A 27,214-nucleotide genomic window follows, 5' to 3' on the forward strand; every position below is an offset into this window, starting at 1 on the left:
TCTTCCTCAGTGTTTCTATATATTTATACACCCCCTACCCATCATCGTTTTCCTGCACTTTGGGTCTGGATTTTACTTCCATGGAACCACTTTCTGACAAGTAGATGAAAAAAAGTAAATAAATAAGTAAATACAAAAGAACAATAGATTTTTTTTTTATTATTTCTAATAATGTATTATTATTAAATGATTAAAGTGTTAGAATTTTTCACTCATATTTTATTCCTCCTTTTTTATCCTAGGTTAATCCTAGGTTTGTTTAACAACCATGCACCAATGTGCCCTGGTTATTAATAACAACACAGAAAATCTGAAATCCGACAATCTTGGGCATTAACTCAGACAATTTTTACAAATTAGATGTTTTTATGAATAATAGACCAGACGGTTCAAATTATATTATTTGTTTGAGATCTACATGTGTATTTTTTTAAATAAATAACTTAATAAAAGACTATGCTTAATTGTCAGTTGAAAAAAAAACCTTATGCAGAGCTCATGTGAGGATAAGCATTTGTTTACCTTTTATTATTATTATTATTATTATTATTATTATTATTATTATTATTATTATTATAAAATCCAGTATTTACAGTCACGGTTAAAGATAAACTATTACATAAAAACCATTGCTTTAATACAATCAATTTAATACAAAAATAAAAATTCTAATGACAAAAACATTTTTAATCAAATTTTATTTGATCTGCTTTTGCAACTCAAAATGCATCTGTGATCCAAGGCACCGGCTAAATCCAGTTCCAGGATTAATTTACAATAACACTTTAATTTCGTTTTCCCTTAATGACAGAAAGCACATGACTCACAAGGTGCAAGTAAACCAAGGAACCAAGGACAACAGCCTGTAATTAGTCCATCGCTCTACATAGGCGTAGGCTGCATTTGAAATGGACCTCCAGTTAATTCTGTTGTTTGTTTAGTTCAAATAGTCATTATTGTGAGTTTCACAGTGTGTTTTCTCATTTTACCTGGTCCCTCTTTAATAGCATCAAAATCCCTAGCCATTGACACAGTCATCAATGTCAACAACTTCCTCTAATGTATGATTTTTATTTCCTTATATTGTAAAATGTAAAAAAAGAGAACATTTTCAATCTTTCAATTCAATTCAGAAATAGAAAACGCAAAAACAAAATCTATTTAAGATCATTTTTCAACCCTTTCAGCTGCTTATGTTAGGACATATGTTAATTCAACTTTATACACTATGTTAGATTCTGAGCATTTCCAAATGTTAATATTAATATGATAAACAGATCGAAGACACATGCCTTAAAATCTAACTCTTTCACTGAAGAAATGTTCTGGTGACTGACTGAGATGAGCTTAACACAGTATATTTGTGCTAAATGATGAGATTATGAGGAGATATATTTCAGACACATTCAACTGCTTATCCCAGCAAACAGACATTTTAAAAGCTAAAACTTTACTGTACAGTATGTCTTTACTATACATTCCCTGACACCCTTATTGTAAACATCATAAGGTGCATTTTGTCACATTCTCCTAAATGGAGCAATTGAAGAGAATAAAAAAACAGGCACATCTCACTGGATTGTTACAGAATAGACACAGCTGAATTGATGCCTTGTATACATAAACAATTTTCAGCATTTTGCAATTATTCTCCTGATAGAAAATAAAAGGGAGACAGAAAATGCAGTAAAAAACACAGAAACAAAACAGGCTACTGAGAAATCACTGCACAATTAATCAGTATCTTCTGACTATTATTGCTATGCAGTTCCTTTTTTCATATACCAAGTGCAAAACCTATACACGATATTCCAGTTAATGTGTGTTAATGTGTGTGTTAATGTGTGTAACTACTAGAATGACATATTCTGTATATTCTGAATGCTCATACTGAATGGCAGCATTTCTGTCTAGCCTGTGTAATAAATAGGTATGAAATAAACCCTACAGATATGGCACATGAACATTGGAAGAGCACCAAAACAAAGTTCAATGCAACAAGTTTACACTAGGATTTATTTTCTAGTGTATTAGGCAAACATGGTGCTGGATGTAGGCAGTCTTCACTGTCACTGGTATTGATGTAAAAATGCCTGAAGGTTGCACAATTGTTCCAGTATGCCATTATAAGGATCCTCTGCACAGAAGAGTAATGCCCATGCTCTCCACAAATCTGATGACGCCTCAGCTTTTTCCGCTGGCTTCAGTCTGATTCCTGGAGAACAAAACAGTTAATGAATCTCTCTCTCTCTCTCTCTCTCTCTCTCTCTCTCTCTCTCTCTCTCTCTCTCTCTCTCTCTGACAGTGTATTGTAGTATTGTTTTAGTTTTGCTGCACTAGATTACCTGAGATTTCCAGCAGAGGGCGCCAGATTGTTGTTTTTTTTCTGCAACAGTGCTGGGGATACTTGAGGGCCTTTTAATAAGTCCTCCTTGGTACAGAAAACACACCCAAGAGTGGTTTACAGATATCATCTGAAACATCTAGTTTAAAAAAAACTCTGACATGTTCTGCTGTTTCATTTTCTATTAGTGAAGTGAATGTGGCTTCTGGAGATTGCATCATGACAGGCAAAGACAGACCAAAGACACACACCTTTTTGATCAGAGTTGGTTTAGTAACAGGACGAGGTGGAGGCGGTCGGCTTGGAGGGTTTGGTCTAGGTTTTGGTGCCACAGATGGAGATGGGTAAGAGCTGGAGTTGGTCTCTGGGAGTTGAGGACTCTTCTGCTGTAGCACTTTTGCAGGGACTGGTGGAGGTTTGACCATGGGACGGACAGCGGAATGTCTTGATCTTGGTGTACCAGTAGGATTTGTTTGCTGGTTAGCCTCCTGTGGTTAAAATCACAACTATATGGCACTATGCAGTATTGAAACCACCAGTGAAGTTTACTGACAGAGAAGGTGACATATTACCGTTTTGTTCGTGTAAGGTTTCTTTAGCTGGAATGTTGGGTTGGCGTGACCACTAGCAGGAGTTTTGGAGTCTGGTGAAGCTGGGACACTGAAATGAAAAACAAACTAAATGCATTTGAAACACACAAACGATATATATGAGCAAGACTCAAATTAAGCATTACTTAATGGATATTTCGCGAGGTGGGTGAGCCACATCTTTCAAAGAATGAAGCTTCCGCTTGTAGCACCAGTAAAGGAACAGAAGTCCCAATCCCAAGGAGAGAACCACAGGGAGGAGCACCAGAAGAACAAGTGGGTTTCCTGCAACATCAAAGAAAGGCAATTAAACTAACAAACAAATGAAACTGCCACAGTAAACACCATCTTATACCTAATATCATCTACACCACATCAAATAATACAAATGTATGAAGGACACAGAAGGATTTGAGTCACAGCAGGATTGAACTTAATAAATACATCCTGGAAAACAACCAGGCTATACATTTTTTTAATTATTGCACAAATATGTTATATTTACAAGGGTGTAGACTTGTTATATACATTGTACATTGAGATCAATAATATAATAATTATAATATATTATAATAATTTTATGTCCCAATAAGGTACATTTGGAATTCTCAAATAAAACGTTCGTTCATTCATTCATTCATTCATTCATTCATTCATTCATTCATTCATGATAGTTGGGAAATTCTATTCATTAAATATTAGTCATAAAAAAACTTTTTTCTTCTGTCATGTCTGTGACTAATATGAGATGTTTATATATATTTTTATTTGCTCTGAATAATTGATGCACCTCTGATTCCAAGTGATTTCAGTAGCTAATGCACTGAAGTGGATGTTTTCCATTAGCATCTGAACCTCTGATGAATAACTTTAATGTACACAAGTGGCACCATTTTGTGAGTATTGTACTTATGGTGCTTGTGCATCTAAAAGCTAAGAGTTAAGTTACTTAAATCAATTTTATAGAATGAAGCACAAACATGTAGCAAATCTCCGTTAGAAACTTATAATTCCAAGATCTCACATGTTGATAGCACATCAATGTAGAGGGGAAAAATGTGGGGACAAATAGGGCCCTCGGTGCAGCACTTATTCACATATACAAGCAGAATGTATGAGTAGAGAACATGCTTAGCATAGGCTTACTTTTCATGGTCACAGGGCCACTGTCCATGCTGCCGCCATTACCCGCTTCCTCGCAGTAAGGTGGTGCCCAGCCTGTGTCGCAGTGGCAGTTATGATTGTTGTTACACATCTATACGAAACGAAAGCATGCAGGTTCAATCCACCATCCTGTCATCATGACCACATGTGTGGTTCGTATTTAGCATGCCGTTTCCCATCATCGCTTTCTTATCTTGTTGAACATAGTCAAACCAATTGTGAAGTGCTTTAAAAAGTTCCTGATAAGGTAGGACATTATAACCTTGATAAGAATGTGAACCCATTACCTACTACAGCACTGAGCACATAGTATCATGAAGGGGATCTGTTCCTTCTTACTTTTAATATATGTAATCTTTTGCATGGTTGAAAGAGAAGTTGTGAGTTAACAGGGTATTGAAAAGACAGGAAGTTTCTCTGTGAAGCTAGGGCACCCACATGGGCTAGAGATTTGACAGATCAACAGTGACATTGCATGAAAGTGATCACCAACCCCACGGCCATGACACTTGGCATTGCACTTATCCGCTTGCAGGAAGGATGCGTTACGACACTCCCCACCGAAACAAATCTAAGAGAGAGAGAGCGAAAGATAAAAGGCATTTACTTATATGGTCAGTGGCAATGGTCCAAATAATACTTGACTACATGTACTCAGAACTCACCGCATTGTCCCCACACTTGGTTCCAGTCATAACCAGCCCAGGGTCAAGTGTGTCTCCCAGACCCTCCTCTCCCTTGCCAGGCTGGTAGACATGTGTACCTCGACACAAAATCTTACGCTGGCCAAGGTTGATAGTGGTGTCGATAGAGACTGCATTGGTTTCAATGGGCTTGGTAGCAGAACTCTGACATTGTACCTTGCCACATTTAGCATCCCTTAGATGAAAATCTTTGTAAATATGTGTCTTTCCATTTAATTTCCAATCTTTAAATTTGTTTTTGCAAATGATTCTCACCTCTCAATGCACTTCCTGTAGTTACCCATAAGGTTTTTGCCACAGTTTCCATAGGAATCCCCAGCCTTGTTTACCTCAGTGAAGCACAGATCCGGAGCAGGTCGGGCATCTGTGAAGACACAGCAGCCGTGTGCTTTCTCATGTGCTATACAGATGTTAAAACCTTGAACCATTATCAAATTAGTTAGGACAAACGCTCTATGGCACTAGTAGCAGACGTCTTAGAAGTCTAGATGCAGAAATAAAAAATAATAATTTTGCTTTTATCTATTAAAAAAAACTGTATTATTAGTATTAATCCTAAAAGAGTTTTCTGAGAGCTAAGTCTAAGAGGATTTTTGATCCCTGCATGATCTCATCTTTATTCTTATCCTAAACTTAACTCTAATACAAAAGGAATAAAGTACATGACACGCTGTTGGTTTTTTATACATTAATAAAAAATATATATATTTTAATAAAGCTTTTTTTTCCAAAATAGGGACCTACAGATGGCACGCTCATCTCATTAAAACAAAGTACATTATTAGTGTCAGACTTCCTGTCCATTTGATTATACATTTATGTGTATTGTCTTTTCTTGATCTAGACATTTTTTCATATGGTCACTTTATATACAGTATATTAAAACTGTATACTGTATATATTATATCTTCTTGTCTGTTTGTGCTATAACATATGCTGCCCAGTGATTGTCTTGTACTGCTTCTGTACTGTTGCTACATTTCTATAACATAGAATAGGTCACAATTAGTAAACTTTGTGTTAAGCAGACCAGTTTTACCTTTCCCCCAGAGAGATTGGCACTGCTGCTCCAGGGTCAAGCACATGCCTGTGTAACAGTAAGCCTGGTCATGTGCACAGGGGCTGCCATCCACCAGGTAGAAATTAGCAGGACAGGACTCTGATTTACCATCGCAGTACTCAGGTAGGTCACAGGATCCCGAGGCATCACGACAAAGCACTCCTGGACTCTTCAACTAAGAGGAAATAAGTCACGAATACATCTGATGAGAACGATTTTTCAGGACATCGTATTGCTAAAGAGAGTTGAACGACTGAATTACCCTGCAGTTCTCACAGCAAACTCCTTCGGCACACTCAGCACCTGCTTTCAGTGTGCAGTTATTAGCGTTACAGCACGGACTGGAACATTCCTATAACACAAGATAAAGAAAAAAATAGAAAATATAGACAGAAAACCTCAGAGACAGAGGTGAAAGAGTTCAGGTGATTCTCTCACCTCCACCTCTCCGCAGTCACACTCCTCCCCCTCCTCAAGGTAGCCGTTGCCACAGCGCTGACCTCCGTACATCACCCGAGTGTTTGGAAGATTGAACAGACATTTTCCACCGCCTGAGTTCAGATAGCGCTTCAGCTCTGCCTGGTTACACTGGTTAAACACGCTTGGGAACGGGTATCTGCAGAGAGGCAGAAATAAAACAACAACCAGAGGAAAGTTAAGATTCAAAGGCGTTTGTTTTTGTACTAACCACATGGTGCAGAAAATCACAAGGTGTATATATTTGCCATTCTGCTGTAATTTAATGAGCTCTTCTTAGTCCATTAAGATTCAAGACATGACCTGGCCTTTCTGTGACTAGAAATATAGAAATGGGAGTGATTACAGAAAGAGTAATACCAAAACAGAAGTGAGAAATGATGATGACAAATACAAATAACCTGCAGGTGAACATGACAGTGTTTTTTTGTCTTCTCTATATGAGCAATACAATTTGATAATTCTATTAAATGATTCATTTTAATTGAACTACTAAACATTCATTGTTTATTAAATATGGCACGGTGGTGCAGCTCTAGGGTGCCTGGTACGACCCTGAGCTCGGGTTACTATAGAGTTCCACACATGCTACTAGTGTCTCTGTAAGGATCTCTGGCTTCTCCAGTTTCCTCCTGCTCTGCAAAACAGATGCTGTGAGATGGAATGGTGACTCTAAATTGCCCCTGGATGGGAATATATCATAATATTCCTTGGCTACTCTAGGCTGTGGATCCATTGAGGTCAAGACCAGGATTTACTTATTGCAACTACCGAAGATAAATGTAATGATATACTGATAAATAGATAGCTAAAATAATTAGAATTTCATGTTTAGAGCAGTTATAAATAGTGCACATCCACAAAACTAGGATACGGTGAAGGCAAAATTGTCTTTTTTACACAGTAAAATTTCTAAAATTCAAAGTGAATGTTAGGATTAATGTTATTGTTGGATATTAAATCCTGTTACATGAAACACCCCCAAAATCTCAAATTGCATGTCTCACACTCATTAGCTAGATGAATGGAATGAGAGGCTGGGTGTTTACAGCTGTTTGTGTAAGTAGCTGGGATCTCACCCTGTAGCTGCAGCCATGATGCACCCGCCATCTTTTGGCAGGGCCTGGCAGCAGCCCTCACTGTCATGGCTCATCCCAAAATTATGCCCCATCTCATGAGCCATTGTGGCAGCAACTCCAACTGCAAGTTTATAGTGATCCTAGAAAGACAGAGAGGGCGTGAGAGCAAAAGACAGAGAGGAGAGAGTGAGAGAGATGAGGCACATACATACAGGTATGGTAAAGAGATACAGACTACTGAATAATACTGCAGGTTGTTTTACCGAGTTAACTCCTCCAGACTGGTGTTCTGAGCACATGGCTTTAAGAGGAGCCAGTCCTATCGTAGTCCCCTGGAACGGCACACCCCTAAAAGAGCCAGCAAAAGATTTGCTCAAATCTTCCATACTTCCATACTACGCTTTTTATTCCACAAAATGCATTACTCTCCATTCAAATATGAGCTTTTGCCCTAAAGTTGGTCTGTGATATGTGGCTTAGCTTTAACAGCTGATGCTATTGGTTGATGGACTGACGTGATGAGCTGTGCGTTATCATTGGGCAGCTGTCGCAACTGTTTCCTTCTCCAGGTCAGAAACGCCTCCAGGGTGCTGTAAGGGTTTTCCGATACACTGATCTTATTCCCGTCATTCCAAACCTCCAACAGGATCAGGGCTACACGGATGTTTAGCGCTTTGTAATACTGATAGGATCAAGAGATGTGGTGGGTTAAAACTAGACAACATTAAGGCTAGGATATAATAAGATTAACGTTGTTTCCGTCTTGCTTTTAAAGAGGCAGACCATTGCTTTCTATTTCTAAAATGAAGCAAAACATCTACAAAAAAAGGTAAAAGTTGAAATAAGTTCAAGCATTTCTAAGAGTCTGAATAATATCATATTTGTTATATTAGCAACATATACAAATATTGGATACAGTTGCTCATATTCAAGATATTTTCACAACTCGATTTGGCCCATTTTATTGTAATTATTATTATTTTTTTAATCATAGACTTTGTGCCAAATTCATTACATTTGGATTTCTCTGTTACTACCTTGTCCACATAGTTAGCAGCTTCAAGTAGCTTCATTTTGGTCTTCTCCAGGTCATTACCATGTTTCACAAACTGCAGCAGAGACAGAACAATGGTCATTATGTCATTCTGACCCCTGCAATCTTCTAGCCACGCACACACATTATATACAGGCATCATTAGGATACATTGCATTAGCACAGAGGCAGATCGATGCCGAAAGGAAGTTATTATCTCTGGCGCCACCAGAGTGCTTGCAAATCCAACTCATACTGCAATTTTAGAACAATAAATTAATCAGCAGCTTTAGGATGGCAACTTTCTTAATTGTCTTTCTTTTTTTTTGCACATTCAATTCAAACACCATTACATAAAGCCGTATATTTAAATGGACTGTATGGAACAAAAACACTGTCAATAATAATCGTACGTAATTCAAAGCATTTGTGTGTAAATTTTCATTTTGCGGAGTTGGATCCCAAAATCTACGGCCACGACAGTTTACAGATACGAGATTTTTTGTGTTTGTTCAAATACAACTCCAAAATATACGACTATGACAGTTTACACACACAACGCTTGTTTTCACAACACCTCTTTTTTACACACGAAAACGGTCTGCGAAACAACTGTCAAAAATACGTCATCACGTTCACAGGCATTACTATCCGAGGGAAGATGAATCGATTCCACGAAGTGCGCATGCGCCCCGCCCTCTTTTAAACCACTGGCGCCGAAATGGTGAAACAGCAGCCAAGCGCTCACTCATCGTCAGTGTTGTATAAAGTAGTAGAAAGCATTACTTGAGTAAAAGTACAAGTATCATACTAGAAAAAGACTTTGGTAGAAGTGAAAGTCACCTTTTAGAATACTACTCAAGTAAAAGTCTTAAAGTATCTGATATTTACTGTACTTAAGTATCAAAATTCATTTTATGCTATTTAATGTACTTAAGTATTTGAAGTAAAGTAAAATTTCAGTGATTTTCGGTAGGCATAAATGCAGGGGCAGTTATAGGGTTTCATCTTTAGGGGTTTTAGCCCTCAGTGAAAATTTAAAACAAGAAGAGTTTTATATTATATATTATATGACTACATAGTAAGCCAAAAGTTATGGTATTATTAAATATCAAAAGTGGACACCAAAACTTTATGCATGATGTAATGATGCCAGTCTTGAATCAGATCAGTTCATGTGTGTGTGCATTCTCTACAAACGGTGTGTCCAATGCAGTCATTAATAAACTAATATTCACAAAGACCAAATCAATAAATATTATTTTTATTTAGTATTGTACCTGTGCTTCTCCGTACAGCGTGCGGAGGGTAATGCAATCTAGGAGCAGTGATTCACCAAACCTCCCTTATTAGTCACACACATTTCTTCTGATTTTATTTTGTAGTAACGAAGATGCTTAGTGGAAATATAACGGAGTAAAAGTATACATTTTACCTAGGAAATGTAGTGGAGTAAAAGTGAAAGTTGACATAAATTTAAATAGCGAAGTAAAGTACAGATACGTGACATTTCTACTTAAGTACAGTAACAAAGTATTTTTACTCCGTTACATTACAACACTGCTCATCGTCTCAGGTAAGTTGGTTTTTCCTTCCAAATTCGGACATGTTTAAGGGTTAGTTATAACTAATAACAGAGAGGAGTAATATTACAGATATAGGTTAACTATAGTAAGTAAGATTAGCTCTCAGAGTAAGGTTACATTAGGTGCTTAAAGAATACAGCTGTTTAGGAGGTCATCACTGCAGTCTGTAGCGTGATGAGATAGGCCTACATAAAAGAATTAGCCATTTTAAGTGTTAACTTACTAACAGATGTGTACATGCACTGGAATACACAGGTCATGCAATATGTATTCACTGCTTAAGTGTTAAAGTCAAATTTTATTGTTTATCAGGTTCCATTAGGTGACATCTTGCACTTAGCCCAGAATCTGGTGTCGATGCTGACCAACACCTTAAGTGTTGGACATCAGAAAATGGGGAACCAGTCCAATATCAGTGGACAGTCAGCACAAGAAAGAAGGTCCAAGTCAAATGGGCAGTCAGTGCAGCAGGAAATGGCTAGGTGTGAGGTGTGTGTGTGTGTGTGTGTGTGTGTGTGTGTGTGTGTCTTTTATGTAGGCCTATCTCATCACGCTACAGACTGCAGTGATGACCTCCTAAACAGCTGTATTCTTTAAGCACCTAATGTAACCGTACTATGAGAGCTAATCTTACTTACTATAGTTAACCAATATCTGTAATATTACTCCTCTCTGTTATTAGTGATAACTAACCCCTAAACATGTCCGAATTTGGAAGGAAAAACCAACTTACCTGAGACGATGAGTGAGCGCTTGGCTGCTGATCCGCCATTTCGGCGTCAGTGGTTTAATAGAGGGCGGGGCGCACGCGCACGCGCACTACGTGGAATTGATTCATCTTCCCTCGGATAGTAATGCCTGTGAACGTGATGACGTATTTTTGACAGTTGTTTCGCAGACCGTTTTCGTGTGTGAAAAAGAGGTGTTGTGAAAACAAGCGTTGTGTGTGTAAACTGTCATAGTCGTATATTTTGGAGTTGTATTTGAACAAACACACAAAATCTCGTATCTGTAAACCCTCGTGATCCAACTCCGCAAAATGAAAATTTACACACAAATGCTTTGAATTACGTACGATTATTATTGACAGTGTTTTTATTCCATAGACTGAAGTGCATCAAATATTGAGTTTCAGTCCAGATTATTTTCTAGTTTTCGTTCTTGGTTGTGCGTTTACCTCAGCATGATCAGCCACCATCATCAGCTCCACATACTTCATACTGCGACTGACATCTCTCTTTTCCTGCGGACAAAACCACAAATGCGAGGCTGATACTAACAAAATGACTTATCGTTTTCGAAAATAACTGACTTTACAGACATGTAAGATATCACTTCCTATGTGACACGAACATCTACTTATTTACATTATTTACTTATTCACATTTTGTTCAGCATCACAAAGATAAATATCAGGTTTCCTGTATTACTGATTTGACATATATTTACCCTTGTGGCCTGACTGGCCTGTGCAATCCCACCAATCAGCTCGCTCAGCTTGTCTGTGTGGTTCTCCCCTCCATAGTGTTGACTGCAGGTGCTCATGGGTATTTTCAGGCTCTCAGCACGGAACACTGCATGGCCCTGAGAGACGCTGTGATTGGCCAGAGGTTCTATCATGTACGCTATGCTGTGGTTCAAAGCTATCATGCCCCTGGAGATGAAACGAGACACCAAGTAACTACCAGATGCATGAGTCCTGGCCTCAGATGCTCTTAATACAACACACAGACCAGTTCTTACTTTTTGTTCACCTTTCTGGCAACAAGTTTCAGAATATAATTCACTATTCACACATCCAAGTTCTCAGATCACCACATAACTCAAAAACAGGATACTACTTGGACTGGCTACTCAAAGGTATGCCAATGAATGTGTATGTAAACGTATGTGTGCACTATGCACCCGCTTCCCATCCAAGGTGTATTGTGCTGCCTTGTACACGGAATAGGCCCCGGATTCACTCTGGCTCCTACTAGCAATAAAGAGGTTACTAAAGATGAATGATTATACACAATGAAAGCTGTGGAATACATTTAAGCTGAAGCATAATGATTTCAGCCCTAGAGTCAATAAATCTCCATATACATAATGAGCTATTCAAGCAAGATGCCGCTTATGTAGATTAACATAAGGTATATTATCAGATGTGCTTAAATGCGCTTAATTAATTTAATCATTTTATATATCCCCAGAAGATTGGGAACAGCAAACGGATGAAATTCATTTAATGGCTAACAAAAGTTTACAGTACATACAGCTGCCAGGGTCACAGGGAAAAAAGATTGCATTGTTTCCAGTGTTTAGGAGTGTGCAGCTTTAGCAGTTCCCAACCCACACATATACGAACAGATGTGCATACACACACACACACACACACACACACACACACACACACACACACACACACACACACACACACACACACACACACACAGTCCAAGACAAGGAATAATACACACCGAAAAGAACCATGCAGATGTTTTGGATAGTACACACACACACGCACGCACACACGCACGCGCACACACACACACACACACACACACACACATACACACACACACACACACAGACGCACACACACACACACACACACACACAAAATTAAATAGGCTAAGTGTAGGATATCCAGCAAGAAATTTGCCTTCCCAGACAGTAAGGATTGTCTATAATCTGAAAGTTATAAATAATAATAAAATTTATAAAGCATGCACAATTACAGAGAAGTATAGACATATCTAATATGCATCTGAGGTTTTTGTTAAGTTGAGGTATAGTGTGCAGCTGCAAAAGGCATTCTGGAGGGGGAGGGATGTGCATGTGTGCGTGTATGCATGTTTGTGTGACAATGCATTCAGAAGAATCAGTAACTAGAGATTCTGGAAGCAATGTCAAGCGCAGTGCCATCGACCCTGTTCCAAAAGTTGCTTATTAATTTGTAAATGTATTCAACTGGCACTGTCCGAAGTGGTACTGAGACTCACTCAATGCAAGCCTTTTTGTTTCCTCTGAGACAGGAAACCGACTCTCCACATCACACACAGCACGAAACAACACTCCATACATGCCATGTCATCCCATTTAGAGCGCAGAGATCCAGTTCGGCTTGCCTTTGCTGAACTCAGTGAACTAAGAACTGGGGTGACCCAGAAACACTGCATAGCGCTGATACTGACACCCTGGATAATTTACTGCAACATTTTCATATTGTGTTTGGCTCCTCCAGAGCAAGTAACAAGGTCGTTCAGTCATGCACTAGAATTATATTCAAGTGTCAAGCCTGTGTCTTTTCAGGCTAATCTCTGTCCACTTTTAAAAGTAAACATTTATGGAAAGCACATAAACAGCATTGTTTCATTCTGTGTTTGTGTGTAGGTATAGCTATAAAGTAAAATTATAAAGTATAGCTAGGAAAAATAGTAAACCATAATAACTGAAAATCTCCAAAATATGGTCAAAAAACATGAGCTCATGGCAGAAATACAAATGTTTATGGAAAATAAATCTATGCACATTGACTGGGCAATCCTAAATCTATATTCACACTCGTTAGCAACAAAGTGACAGAATTAGTCCTGATTACAGCACTAGTGGCATGAGGAGATTTTCTCAACGGTAGACGTGGTAGTTCTTTCGGCTGCTTCGTGTTCGGCAGTCACCACAGCATAATATCTGGCCCAGGTTTTACACTGAATGCCCTTCCTGACACAACCTTCCTATTTTATTGATTGGGACCACACTGAAAGTTAGCTGAACAGTGGCTAGATTAGATCCCTGCATGGGAATCAAACCCAGGCCATGGCAATAAGAGTGCAGGATCCTGTCACTGGACCAGCAGGAGGTTAGTAAAGACAAATACAAAGATTGGCTCAAATGATACCTCGGCTCAAACCTGAACCTTGTGGGCTGACTTTCTTCACTTCCACTTTAGTTCCTTCCAATTCGTTTTTTTCTGATTTACTCACACGAATGGAAGAAAACCCTATAACAATGGTTTCAGTGGCCTCTCAAAGACAAGTAATAGTAGCAAAGAAGGAAATCGCTGATGCTTCTAGTGAGTGTATTTAACTAGTACAGTCTTTTTTTAGCACAGAATTTGTAAATCAAAGTAAAATACATGTTAAACAACAGAAAATGAATCTAAAATGTAGGCTCTATATTTTGGCTTCTATCATTTCTTGTCAGACTGTAAAGGCTAACAGTACTGGATATTACAAAATAACACACAACACAAGTGACTTGCAGCTCATTAGTGTGAACAGATAAATGTGTTGCAATTCTTGTCTATTATTATTAATATCATAACAATAAGCTACCAAACTACCAAATTCCTCACATCACTTAATTCTCTTCCTTTATTTGGTCCTTTCCAAAGATACTATTATTTAGCTATACTTTTATTTAGCTATATACTTTTATTATTATACTATTATATTAACTATTATTTAGTTCTTGAAACTTCCAAGAATTTTGAAAAACACTTCCATTCCTTTGAATTCCACTTCCTATTTAATTTACAGTAATGAAAACTTTGTCTGCTAAAAATGTCTATGTGTCATAATGTTGTACATAGTAACATAGTAAAGTTTTCGTTCCTCTTCTTCTTCTTCTTCTTCTTCTTTCTTATATTCCTTCTTCCTCATTGCATCATGATAGATACCATAAGAGACCACGAGATATTCCAAATATTCAGACATTTACACACTGAGTTGTATTGCGGAACAACTGTTGCTGTAGTTTTTAGGAAGAAAGCACACAAAAACTTTGAATGAGAAGGAAAATAAATAATAATAACAATATATTAATATTTACTGATTCATTTATCTGTAACACATTAGTTGTTGTTACATTACTAATCTGGCTGGTTAGTTTTTTTTATTAACTTTTTGCTGTTTATGATCCAGAATCAATCAATTAGAATTGTTTTTTTTTATTATTTGTTTATTTATTTCTTTTTACTAAATTAGCAAGGTGATTTTTGTGTCTTTAAACTGTAGCTAGCATGAACAACCCACTACAGAAAGATCAGATCAGAGGAAACACATCACAATTCATCACAATGGCTGTATCAGTAAATATGTAGCTTGTTACTACAATCTTAAAATGGGAAAAGATTCATTTTCTTGTGTTTTCCTGTAAAACCCCAACTGTGTTGTATTGTTATTCACATTCAGGCTTAATACTCAATACTTACTGTGAATTATTCAGTAGCTACAGAAAAACGAATGAGAAATGCATGTGGTTAATTTAAGTTAAGGAGGAATTTAAGTGTTAGGTCAGTGTTTGGTGAGGACATGACCTTTTTTTCTTTTGTTCTTACCTGAGTCCAGAACAGGTACTAAGAACAACACTGGAGTGCTCGGCTCCTCTCACTGTGCCATGATAATAACAGTGATCCTGAAACCAAAGACACGGCAGGGTCAAACTCTGCACACAACATGATGGGCTCAGACAAACACCGCTCACTTTTATGACTATAAACTGTTTAAACTATAAATGGCTGTATAATTTTAAGTAGTTACTGAATTATATGATTTCGGTTGAATGAGTAACAAACAAGAGACTTAGGGTTAGAACATTGGGTAACGCAAAATGTAATGCAAACAAGTAATGCTACATGTTTCATAAATAGTTAGATCTGTGGGTGGTTTCCACTCCTGTTCTTAAAATAATAAATGATTTGTGTGTGTGTGTGTGTGTGTGTGTGTGTGTGTGTGTGTGTGTGTGTGTGTGTGTGTGGGTAGAAATCTTTGACTTGTGTCATAGTTTGCATGTCATGTCATGTAGCACTAATAGAGGCACCAGATGAATCCGTTATTCATCCACCATGATTAATCCGTTACAAATGATCAGTGAAAAGATTCACAATGAACAAATAATGCATTAACCTTTATGGTTAACACATGATAGTCATAATTATTAGATATATATTTTTAAATTAAATTTTAAATTGTTTTGTTGTCATTTTAGTTTCATTCTTTTAGATGTATTTTCAATCAAAGTAAACTTATCAGCTTCCTAAATTACTCACAATGCCATTCGCCTAACTGCTAATAGTGTTGCGGTGAGATTTATGCTGCTTTCAAATGACATAAAAATCAGTAGGCACATTGTATTTCTCATGAATATGATATTGAACAATGGTGAAAAATGGCAAGTGAGAATAGAAGCTGTGCTGACTATGTGTAAAATGGACTCACCCTACTGGATGGCTTGGAGAAATAACGTGAACCGTTTGGACCATACCATATCTCTTGATAGTTGGTGGCCAAGAGCTCTCTGAAACAAAGATAAGATTCCCGAGGTAAACTTAAGCTAAGATTTGTGAGTTAAAATTCACATTTAATCACATTTCATTGTCATAGTTTAATAATTACATAATTAGATTACATAATTTTACTTTGCTAGTTTTCTACAAACTGCATCAGGCAGCAAACCAAAACAATTGCTCATCTTTCTTAACACACCATCTACAAATGAGAACTACATCTTCAAATCAAGAACTATACTGCAATACAAGAATCATAACATCAGATGTAACCAGTATTTAGATCCTCAAAATGCAGAAATCTCTTAGCTGCATACATTCTCTGTGACAAATTAAAGGAAAAAATGCCATAAAGTATCTCAGAATGGCCACAAGGCCCCAGACCAGCTATAATATGTCTTAGCATGGATTCTAAAAGTCTCTGGAACTGTACTGGTGAGATGAATGCTAGACTTCCGAAACATATGTCCGTGAAGGCCATAGCAAATGATTTACATCAACAGTAAACCACTCAGTGAGCCCTTGAACCCTGTAGATGGGGGTGGAGTCATAAAGGAATAGGTCACTCCCATCAAGACAAAAATGTTTCATCACAAAATTTAATGCAATGTCAAATTTGAGATTTCTCAGGTTTATTTCATGCATATGATTCTGGTCTGTTGATATGGATCCAGTTTTTTCCACAGCTGATCAAACACACAGGAATTCCTGTGCTGGTGGGGTATCAGGAATAACTAGTGACCTTCATCCTGACCAAAATAACTGCTTAGGATTTCACTTACTGGGGTGGGGTTGGAGGAATGCACAGGATGAATCTGGTCCAACAGAGAACATGAATGACCTACAATTATGATCTGTATCTAAAAGGGGACCACAATAGTAGAAATACAGATACTAAACTTTTCTGTGTATTAACTTCAGGCTGTTTAATCTGCCATGCACAGACAGGGGGTTTTCACACCGGCAAAAAATAAAATTGATTGTGTATTGTGAGAACTGTCATTTGGACCATGAAGTGAACCACTGCACCGAAACTACCTGTAGAAGGTGGCGTGAGTTGCAACTGGAATTGTTCTTTGATTCCAGTCAATTTAAGTACAAGGAAGTAAAGTAGCCTGTACATGTGTTTTTTGCTGATGATGGCATCATTAGTTTTCACAGCATACACATACCATGAGTGGCAGGGGAACATTGTATGTAAGGTGTAAGATACCTTACTGTGCATAATAGCACAGTAATAAAAAAAAAGAAAGAAATTGTGTGTCATATTGTGTTCTTCATGTGCAAGTCTGAAAACCAGACCAACATTGAATGGGAACCATCAGTGAAAAATCAAACCTTCCCACCCCACATTAAGTGTAGACTATACTTGATGTGCGGATGTTTAAACCTCCACCATTCATTGTGTCACTCCTCCTCCACCTCCCACAGACAAACACTGGATCTGTCAGTGGATGGCGACTGCTCAGTGTTAATCCTGTCAAGAGGATGACTATCTCTCACTGTTTATACTGGAAACTCTAACAATGCTGGATACATTCCAATTCCCCTGGGCTGCGACCTCATGACCATCTTACAGGAGCCACCCACAAAGTGGCACCGCCTGCACAGCCTCATGGCATAATATTGACTTAAGTCATTTCTCTCTGAACTAAAAAGCATCAAACATGGCCTGCCATGCTTATGCTTTTGGCATAAGACTATTCATAAAAAACAATTCTAAAACTGAAGTCACACATCTCATACAGCTGTGGGCCATTTTCACACTAGCAGGTTTTTACTTCCTTCTCAGGGAAACAGTATAGAACCACAACAACAACAACAATACAGTGAAAGAAAGGACAAGAAAAACTGCAATGAAATATCAAATCAAGCAGAGTTAGGATGGCAAATATACTGCAAACAAAGTGAGTAAACATGCCATGAAGCTAATCTGACAGACTTTCTAGTGAACTGGCAGTTTATTTGACAACTAACTTGCTCTCCACTAAATTTGTTGCCAAACAAAGAAAATTCTTATCATTCTCGCTTTGAGCATTAACACAGCATTCAAGTAACTAGAAATACAGTTAACAAAAGGTTGCCATTAGTGATGGAAATTTTACTAGCCTTATGATCCCCATAATTTTATGATTTAGTTAAATGATTCATGGAAAGGATAGAAAAATGGGGGAAATATAACAATACCACACACACACACACACACACACACACACACACACACACACACACACACACACACACACACACACACACACACACACACACACACACACACACACACACACAATTAATTAACTACAAACTAGCCTCTCATCAGCAGTGCTAATGTCAGGAAACCTTAAATTAACATAAAAACTTTTCTGTCCTTTATTTTTGCTTTGACTTGTTGGCTGATTAGTGCTAATGTTGATAAAGAACAGGATTAAAAAGTTTCCACTGCAAGGTGACAAAAAGTCTTACAGGAAGTGATTTTATACTGTCTCTGGGTGTAAGTATTTTGGTGAAATGGGCCTATAGGCCAATGATAAAGAACATCTGAAGTTATTTTGTCTGAGATGGTACATCTGTACTATATAAAATAGTACCATCTCAGACAAAATATCCTTGTTACCACAAACATACCCTGGGACACCTGTTACGTGAGCCTGTTTTCACTTGTTACTAACTTCCTGTTTATAACGCCACCCTCCATATCTGGTGAACAACCTGCAGGAAGACAGTATTATAGTCTCCTAGATCTTTAAAAAGTCAAGAACCTTCTAAGCTTACAGAAATTAAATTCAGCTGGTTTCAGAAGCACCTCTGTGGATACAAATTACATTTCCACCTGAGCACCTAGCCACACACACCAATAGCTTAACAGTGCACTAACATTAGCAACCTCATGATTAATAGTAAGGTCTGAAAGGGCATCGGCTTCAAGGAAAACCTAGGATTATTACACAGTGCAGGCAAATGAGTGTAGAATTAGCAACCTATATGTTTAGAATCCCAGCTGTATGGAAATCATTTGGAATAAATAGTTCAACTTTTAACTTGATAAACAGTATAATAATAATAATAATAATAATAATAATAATAATAATAATAATAATAATAATAATAATAATAATAATAATAATAACAACTTAAGACAAAGGGCCAGAGTTCAGCCAATCAGATGTGAGCTTCAGACCAACCTCCAAAGAGAGTTTCTGATTGACATATCAAGCAACCAATCACAATTCAGCATAATGTTTGGAGCATGACACTGTCCCTACTATAGCAGAGCAGCATCCAGCTACAGATCGTTCATTGAAGAAAGTCCTTCAATTTAAAGAGACTTTACCGTAATCTTTACATGAATTGGAAAATCCACCGTTTAGATGATACTCATAAGCGTTCATTTTCACAGTTGTACTGTAAATGTAGACGGCTTCCTATTACGAAAGAGACAGAATGTCACAAACAAACTGTTAAAAAACGACATACACATGTCCTGGAAATCCTGTTGAATTCAAAACACAGATGAAGACTTTGTGCCGTGTACATCAGACATTCAGACAACAGTTTGTGTGTGTGACATCTGTAGCTGACACTAGAATCCATTATGTTTGCGAAAGAGCATATTACCCTTAAGTCATTAATTAGCAGCATTTAACCATGAGACAAAGTTATTTTCATTGTCTATAGATTTACATCCATTTTGCACTTTGGCATTTGCAAAATCAGGTAATATTCTTCCAGAAAACAGCGAATGAAATAAAGGTGCCATTTTTTTTGGACAGTGCCTCACTAAACAAACTTCACTGAAATCAATAGGTTCCAATGTGAATACCTCTTATAATGTCTTCATGATTTCAGCAAGGATCAGTCCACACACAGTAAGAAACTTTGTGCTATTAATTGTGTTACTAAGGTCAGGTGAGGTCATTAAGGTTATGTGACTAGTTCATAGAAATACATGGCCTTAGTCTCTTCCTAAAGGAGTGAGTGCAGAGAGTGCATATGCACTTGAACTGCTCTAAACTGAACCCCTCCGGAGGCGACATTAGAATAATGGCCCTCTATTATATCCATCATTACATAGTGAGCTTAAAAATGAAGAAGAAACAACGCCGCCTCTTAGCTGTTAACATAATGACCCATGGCTGGATCTATATCGGGGTTAAATAGAGTATTGTACATGACTATTAACTGACGCAGCAGTCTCTTATGATAAATTCATCACTGCATTGGCTTCAAACTGAACCTGTTGCTTATGCTCGATGCTTATTAACACATTCTGATGTGACCCCGTGCTTGTTTTTGAACCTTGATATTTGCCTCCCTTTGGCTTTGATTGCTAGGTCCTTGTAGGTTCGTTCCCTAAGTTTATATCCTGTATCCTTGCATTTTGTGCCAGGTCAAATTGTATAATTAGTGCTATTTTGTTGACAGAAAAGGGGACTAACTATAGCAACAGTACACTTTCAACAAGGATCTGTGAAGCATAAGCTCTGCGTCATGTTCCCTCAATAGTATTATATTATGAGACACCTGTGAAGTATATTTCTGCAGCAAGGACGGCTACCTTTAACAAAACTATTCTAAATTAGCTGATCCTATTTAATTAAGCTGAAATATTGAGCTTTGTTTCTCCTCTTTATCATTTGCCTGTCAGATGTAAAGTCATATAAAAAAATGTTCTGACCCCAAATCTGGTGACCACAACAGAAGAATCATGAGACTGAAACACTAGGATATGATGTGTTTGTTCCATTGGGTGTAGGGTGTAACTGCCTTTTTGTCTGAGGCCTGGCTTTATGTGTCTGGATGATTAGGTTTCTGTTATGTAAAAAAAAAAAAAGTGTGTATGTCTTTCTTTTTGAAAAGTAAAGTCAGCATAACCTCTTCAGACTAGACAATATTTTGCATTCCCATTTTCTCTTTTAAATCTGTGCTCTGTTTGTATTCTTACGTCTCATTCATAACAATACATTTTTTTATTATTCCCAAAATCTGGGATGTAACACTTTCAAAGGCACAGAAAGTGGGTGTGTCTCAGTGGAATACATACAGTGTCGTAGCAATGCTACTACTGAGCAGTCCTTTTTAAGTGGCACCCTGGCAGAGATTCCATGCAACCACTAACCTCTCCCTACAGAGAACACCATAAAACACATGGCTCAAAAATAGACCACTGTATTATGGGAGGCTGTGTAAGCTTAAAATGTATTTACAGTTGCTGATGGCAGCAGATTAACAAGCTTTGCAAGCACCAAACGCTGCCATGTACCAATTTAGCAACAGGATAAAGTAGTATCTGAAGCTAAACTACCTATTAAAGCCCTGGTGGGCTTACATTTCTCTAAGTATGTTAATATAGGGTCAGTACAGACAGAGAAGGGCTGAGTCTAGATCAGCACTTTTACCTCAAGACTCCTAATATTTATGAAGTCATGTAGCCCAAATGTCAATTTTTTCTTTGAGTAATCATCATTACTGTAAAGCCTAGTCATTAACATTAAGACTTTTCTTAGGTAAGGTTAAGTTTGTTCAAAGAATGCCTTTGAGAGAGTTTAAATTAAAGTGGTATTTTCTGCAAATATTTCTTATTGGTGAATTGAGTTTTCTTGTACAGGTTTAAAGTCTTGTGAACTGTTAAGTCTTAGTCGTCTGTGTTGCTATTGTGTTGTAGCTGTGACACTAAATTTCCTCTTTGGGGATTCATAAAATGTTTCCACTTCTCTATTCCTCTCACCTGAAAATTTGTTCAACCAAATAAATGTAAGCCAAATTTAAACTATGATGGCCCTATAATGAATTACATCATGGGCTCACATTACAAAATTCATGGCCATATCATCAGCCTCAATATATTCAATTGTGGTGAAGGTTTAAAAAAACAACAACAACAAAGAAATTACCTAAAAATCTGGTACTTTGTTCTTTCCTTTCTATTGTCTTTCCTGTTTTCCCCTTTTCTCTTTTCCTTCCATTTCTTTTCTTCCCTATCATTAAAGCAGGACATAATGGGATTGGTGCATTAATATATCATTACACCAATCTGCAAAATGAACTGAGCTGATTTTGCATTCTGGCAGGTCGGAGCAGTGGAAGCAGAGCCAATGAACCCAAGGATTTAGTGCTGTGTGTTTGAGACATAAACGTCTGTCGGAGGCTAAAACAAAGAGCTCAGTTTGTCATTTTAAATCGGTGTCAGCAGGCAACATTCTCTGTACTCAATGACATCACCCCAAACAGTGGACAAGAGAGAGGGAGGGCAGTTTTAAGAAAAAGATGAGAAATCAATGATGAATCAAAACATGGAGGTTGAGTGCTAAGGAAGGAAGGAGGAGGCATAAGAGAAGGGCTGAGAAAGAGAAAGAGATAAAGACACTGTTAAAGCAGAGTTGGCTCTGAAAGTCACAAAGGTTAAAAAATTCAGAGTGAAGCTGAGGTCAGACAAAACGAGAGATGGAGTTGACACTGTCTAAATGAGAAATACCACAAAAGATTTAATGTGTGTGGGGTCGCCACAAAAGTTATGTAAACCAATAACTATGCTTTCCAGGAAGACAAGATAAAAAAAAAATTAATGCGTCTTGACCACAGGGTTTACCAGAGTCAGCATACTTCATTATCATTTCCTAAACATTCAAACATTTACAAGAGCAAGGAAATCACAACCCCCAGTGAGGTCACCATGTCTGAACTGCAGAGTAATGGAGGAACAGACTGAGCTGAGGTAAAGAGACAGGTTAGAACTTGATGGACTGCCTATATGTGAGTGTGGAAAACACCAAACACAGAGCAGAAGGATTAATAGCCTTGTAGAGACCCTGCTCATGTGTCTCAAGTCTGAAGCAATGAAGGGATTATTTACACTGGCTAGTTTCAACAGACATGACCAGAAATAACCTCACAGCAAGCCAAGCCTGTTCTTGAATTGATGTCTATATCCATGTTGAATTCAGGGCCAGTGTGGGTGCAGGCCACAAGCAGAAGCCATACCTCAAAATCAACTGATTAAACAGAGGAAATCAGATTTGCCTCCTTAGATTGGTCACAATAAGAAAATCCTTATTGTTATTGTATATCTCTGCATACAACAATATTTGGGGCTCTGCTCAATTTGAGTCATAAGTAACAAACATATATGACAATAGTGAGAAATTAAATAAAAGAATAGGGGGTAAAAATATTAAGAAATGACAAACCAAAGAAAAAGTGTCAAGTTAACAAGTAGTGACTGTATTATAAATATATATATTCAAAAAGACTTTTGACTCCAGACCTGTGTAAGCTTTATAGATATATACTTTTCTGTTTTCACCCTATGCCTGATGTGTTGCTTGAGATTATCAATAGGAGTAGTGTGTACTAATTCGTTCCATTATGCCTTGAAATCTTATAGATCATATCCATCCTGAAGACCTGCATGTCCTTCTGTCCTGCTCCCTCCTCTTCCTCTCCATCAAAGATCTGAGTCAGCACAGCCCGGCTTGGCAATCGACCAAATGGGCTCCCGTGAGCTACGGCCTGTCTGAGCTGACCAGGCAGGCATTCATTAGACTAAAAGCCTGGAGACGCTAACACACACAGACACACACACTCTGACTGAGATCTGGCTTGGATGATATCCACTAACTACAGATGCCTGAATATTTATTGCTGCTTCTTTTCTATTCTGGATGAATGCACCCTGATGCAGACATGGAGAACTGGAGCTTTGGGTAAAAAATGTACATGAATAAATAAAAGTTGACTTCTGTGAGAGAACACTTGTGAAAACTTGACAAACTGTTTCAGAAGTTCTTTTCTTAAAGCTGAGCAGTACGCAAGAAATCGACAAATTACACAACCTCTGAAACTTCCTGATAAGACAATGGAGATGTGCCCTAGTCACTTTATTCTACACTTGATATGAACCTTTTATATCGAGAGATAACTAAGGATGTGTGATTGATATTGGTCTGCCGCGATACCTTCCTGAGTAATAAGTTAGAAATTAAATTAGCATAGATGACGCCCTTTTGGAGAGAGATCGAGAGGACATGAGAAAGAAAGGAAGAGGTGGGAGGGCAAGGGGAGATGGAAGGCAGAGAAAGATAAAAGCAGGCCAAAAAGATGAAAGAGAGTGAGAGTGGGAATGGTCAGGGTTAAAAGGAAAGGTGTGATTTGTGCTGCAGCCCAGAAATGAACTGTATAAGACAAAAACAGTGTGCAGCTTCTGTATACTGGCTATTAGAAGAATCAATGCTTTTCACATGGATTTTTGTCTTTATTTAAAATGGACACAGCAGTAGCAGTGAGAAGTTAATGATTTAAAGGATCAATGGATTGTTATCATGAAGCTCAGTTTTATCAGTCCACAAAAGCCCCTTTGAAGGCCAGTGAACGATAAAACATGTCCAAATGCCATTATTAGAAACCCAGAAAAACCACACATATGTCATTTCCCTTCACTTCATCACCGTTTTTGTGATATAGCTCATGATACATCATGGCTACATCCATTGCTTCAGTGAGCTTTGTGCTGTAGTTCCTGTAGTTCCTCAGCTGTGAACTTGTACACATGTTAATGTGGACTGCCATAAAATAAGATAAACAGTTTGGTTAATTCTTATAGTGATGCTTTGAGCCACTTGTAAAACTTGTTAGCAATGTAACTAGCACCATGAGCTGCTAGTGAGTCTCTTTCACCTTTTTACTATTTGTCCCAAAGAACTCAGGTCCAATCTCAATTTATTTATTGGGTCATAATCCAGACCCACAGCTGATGACTCTTGTTATAGAGGATTACTGAGCTTGTATTGGCTTAAATGTTTATAAGAATATGCATTGCTTCAGGGTGGGTGTTTATTCCTTGGATTGACACAGCAGTTGGTGTTTCCCCCCGAGGGATCCACAGTCAGACGCTATGGAGTCACTCTCTGAATGGTGCTTCACTCCTCTATCTCCGTCTGCTAATGAGTGCTTCATGATGGGCCTAACCAGATAAAGCTTGGAGCCGTAGGGGGTTTTAGCCTCACCAGAGGCAACAGATACAACACTTAGCAATGGATTACTCACACCACCCAGAACAATGGGAGCTTTTAGCTATTAAAAGGTTTTGATAAAGCTAGAATATAAGACGTCCATTCTTCTTCCACTGGATCCTGCTGATCAATAAAGAGCCTCATACCGAATTTAACTTAATGGCCAAACTCTCACCGGAGGTACATGAGACCATGTGAAACCATATGTCTTACTTCCTGTCTCCCTGAGCAGGAGGATCAGGTGTCGGTCTCCTGTGGTTCTTTGTGAAAGCACACAATGTATACACTCTGACAACACATGGACAACTGCTCAGGTCTAATCTGACCACAAGACATGTATTCATGGACTGTGATAGTACTATTATCCCATAATGAAGCACAAACGTAAAGCTGGATTAACCAGAATGAAGTGAAAAATGATTTGAATCATCATAAGCACACAGAGAGCAGTCACTCACTCATTTCTATGCAGTTGGAGAACCAGCTCCATTCCCTCTGCAGTAATCTTGATGTCTACCTCTGATGGATGCTGAAGATTGAAGAAAGTATTTGCATTATTTGCCATGACAATAAAAAAAACACCTCTGTGATATACATTACAGTATTTGTTTAATTGATATCACTTTTATCTTCTTTTTTCAATTACATGATCTGTATGATATGTTCAGGTTAGGGTCAGGGGTGGGGTTTACTGTTTGTATCTCTTCTTGCAATCATAATAAAGGGAATAAAATCAAACCACAAAGCCTTCATTTGGTTAATTTATATAAACATTTTATCCTGATATTGATGTTTATTATATCTGTTTCATGCTTGATCAAGATGAATTATATTGCAATTAAAACCAGATGTGGATTTATGGATTTATTTTACCTTTGTGTGTGTATGAGTTGCTCTTTTGCTTCTTGGGTTCAGCCACTGAGGGTAAGTCACCTCATAGAGGTCCAAACTGCTCAGCACACCAGCGTGCGCTGATCAACCAAAGCACACACACACACACACACACACACACACACACACACACACACACACACACACACACACACACACACACACACACACACAACAATCAGTGATGCATCTCTTAAAGTGTACACTTCATGTGAAACCCTGGATTGTAACATTTGCATTACCAAAAAAGAAAGAAAGAAAGAAACAGAGTCTATTTTATTCTTACCTGTGTTTTGGCAGAAGACATTGCATTGTAAAAGGAGAATAAAATAAATGGTGTAAAGGCGCGCGATGTGCCAACAGCGCTCCTCAAGCGCGCGCCTCGCCATCCTGTCCAGTGCCACCGCAGATCCACAGCGATTACAGTAAACACACACACACACACACACACACACACACACACACACACACACACACACACACACACACACACAAACACACACTCAGCGACAATTATCTGCTGCTAACACGCGCCATGCATTATATTCTTTATACGGAATCCGCAAAAGCAGCCAACGCATCTTCTTCTGCCTTTTAGAGAGGCGCGAGCCGCCCCCGCCACCCTCCACCTCTCTCTCTCTCTCTCTCTCTCTCTCTCTCTCTCTCTCTCTCTCTCTCTCTCTCTCTCTCACACACACACACACACACACACTCACACACACACACACACACACACACACACACACACACACACACACACACACACACACACACACACACACACACACACACACACACCAAACAATGTGTGCAATGCCATTCATAGAGCTACGCGCATGCTTAGTGCAGCTAATGTAACAACAGCGGCAACAACAGCAATAATAATAATAATAATAATAATAATAATAATAATAATAATAATAATAATAATATCATGTGGGCTTCCTCTGCCGCCACTCAACACACACAAACACACACAGAACTGTCAAGGTGTGAATAAGTGTGTGGAT

The 27,214-nt window shown here is 38.1% G+C and overlaps 1 protein-coding gene across 1 annotated transcript; it reads right to left on the reverse strand.

The window, feature by feature from the left end:
• Window positions 1-681: 681 nt before the first annotated feature.
• Window positions 682-26,837, reverse strand: adam19b (ADAM metallopeptidase domain 19b). The gene is made up of 23 exons (XM_027136011.2): window positions 26,491-26,837; window positions 26,187-26,284; window positions 25,772-25,842; window positions 16,241-16,319; window positions 15,361-15,437; window positions 11,487-11,691; window positions 11,215-11,280; window positions 8,456-8,527; window positions 7,934-8,100; window positions 7,682-7,766; window positions 7,419-7,558; window positions 6,301-6,478; window positions 6,125-6,214; window positions 5,842-6,037; window positions 5,058-5,166; window positions 4,764-4,977; window positions 4,592-4,669; window positions 4,081-4,189; window positions 3,081-3,219; window positions 2,917-3,004; window positions 2,596-2,832; window positions 2,346-2,431; window positions 682-2,215 (listed from the first exon to the last, which is right to left on the reverse strand). The coding sequence occupies exons 1-23, from the start codon at window positions 26,591-26,593 to the stop codon at window positions 2,185-2,187; spliced, it is 2,718 nt and encodes a 905-aa protein (XP_026991812.1). The 5' UTR covers window positions 26,594-26,837; the 3' UTR covers window positions 682-2,184.
• Between the last annotated feature and the right edge of the window lie 377 nt (window positions 26,838-27,214).

This window comes from Tachysurus fulvidraco, chromosome 17, assembly GCF_022655615.1.
Source record: "Tachysurus fulvidraco isolate hzauxx_2018 chromosome 17, HZAU_PFXX_2.0, whole genome shotgun sequence".
NCBI lineage: Eukaryota > Metazoa > Chordata > Actinopteri > Siluriformes > Bagridae > Tachysurus > Tachysurus fulvidraco.

Coding starts and splice junctions, on each gene's coding strand:
- adam19b (XM_027136011.2), bottom strand. CDS start 26,593: ATGGCGAGGCGCGCGCTTGAGGAGCGCTGTTGGCACATCGCGCGCCTT. Junction 4,190..4,591: donor CCAAGTGTCATGGCCGTGGG/GTTGGTGATCAC, acceptor CGTTTCGTATAG/ATGTGTAACAACAATCATAA. Junction 3,220..4,080: donor TGGCCCTGTGACCATGAAAA/GTAAGCCTATGC, acceptor TTGATGTTGCAG/GAAACCCACTTGTTCTTCTG.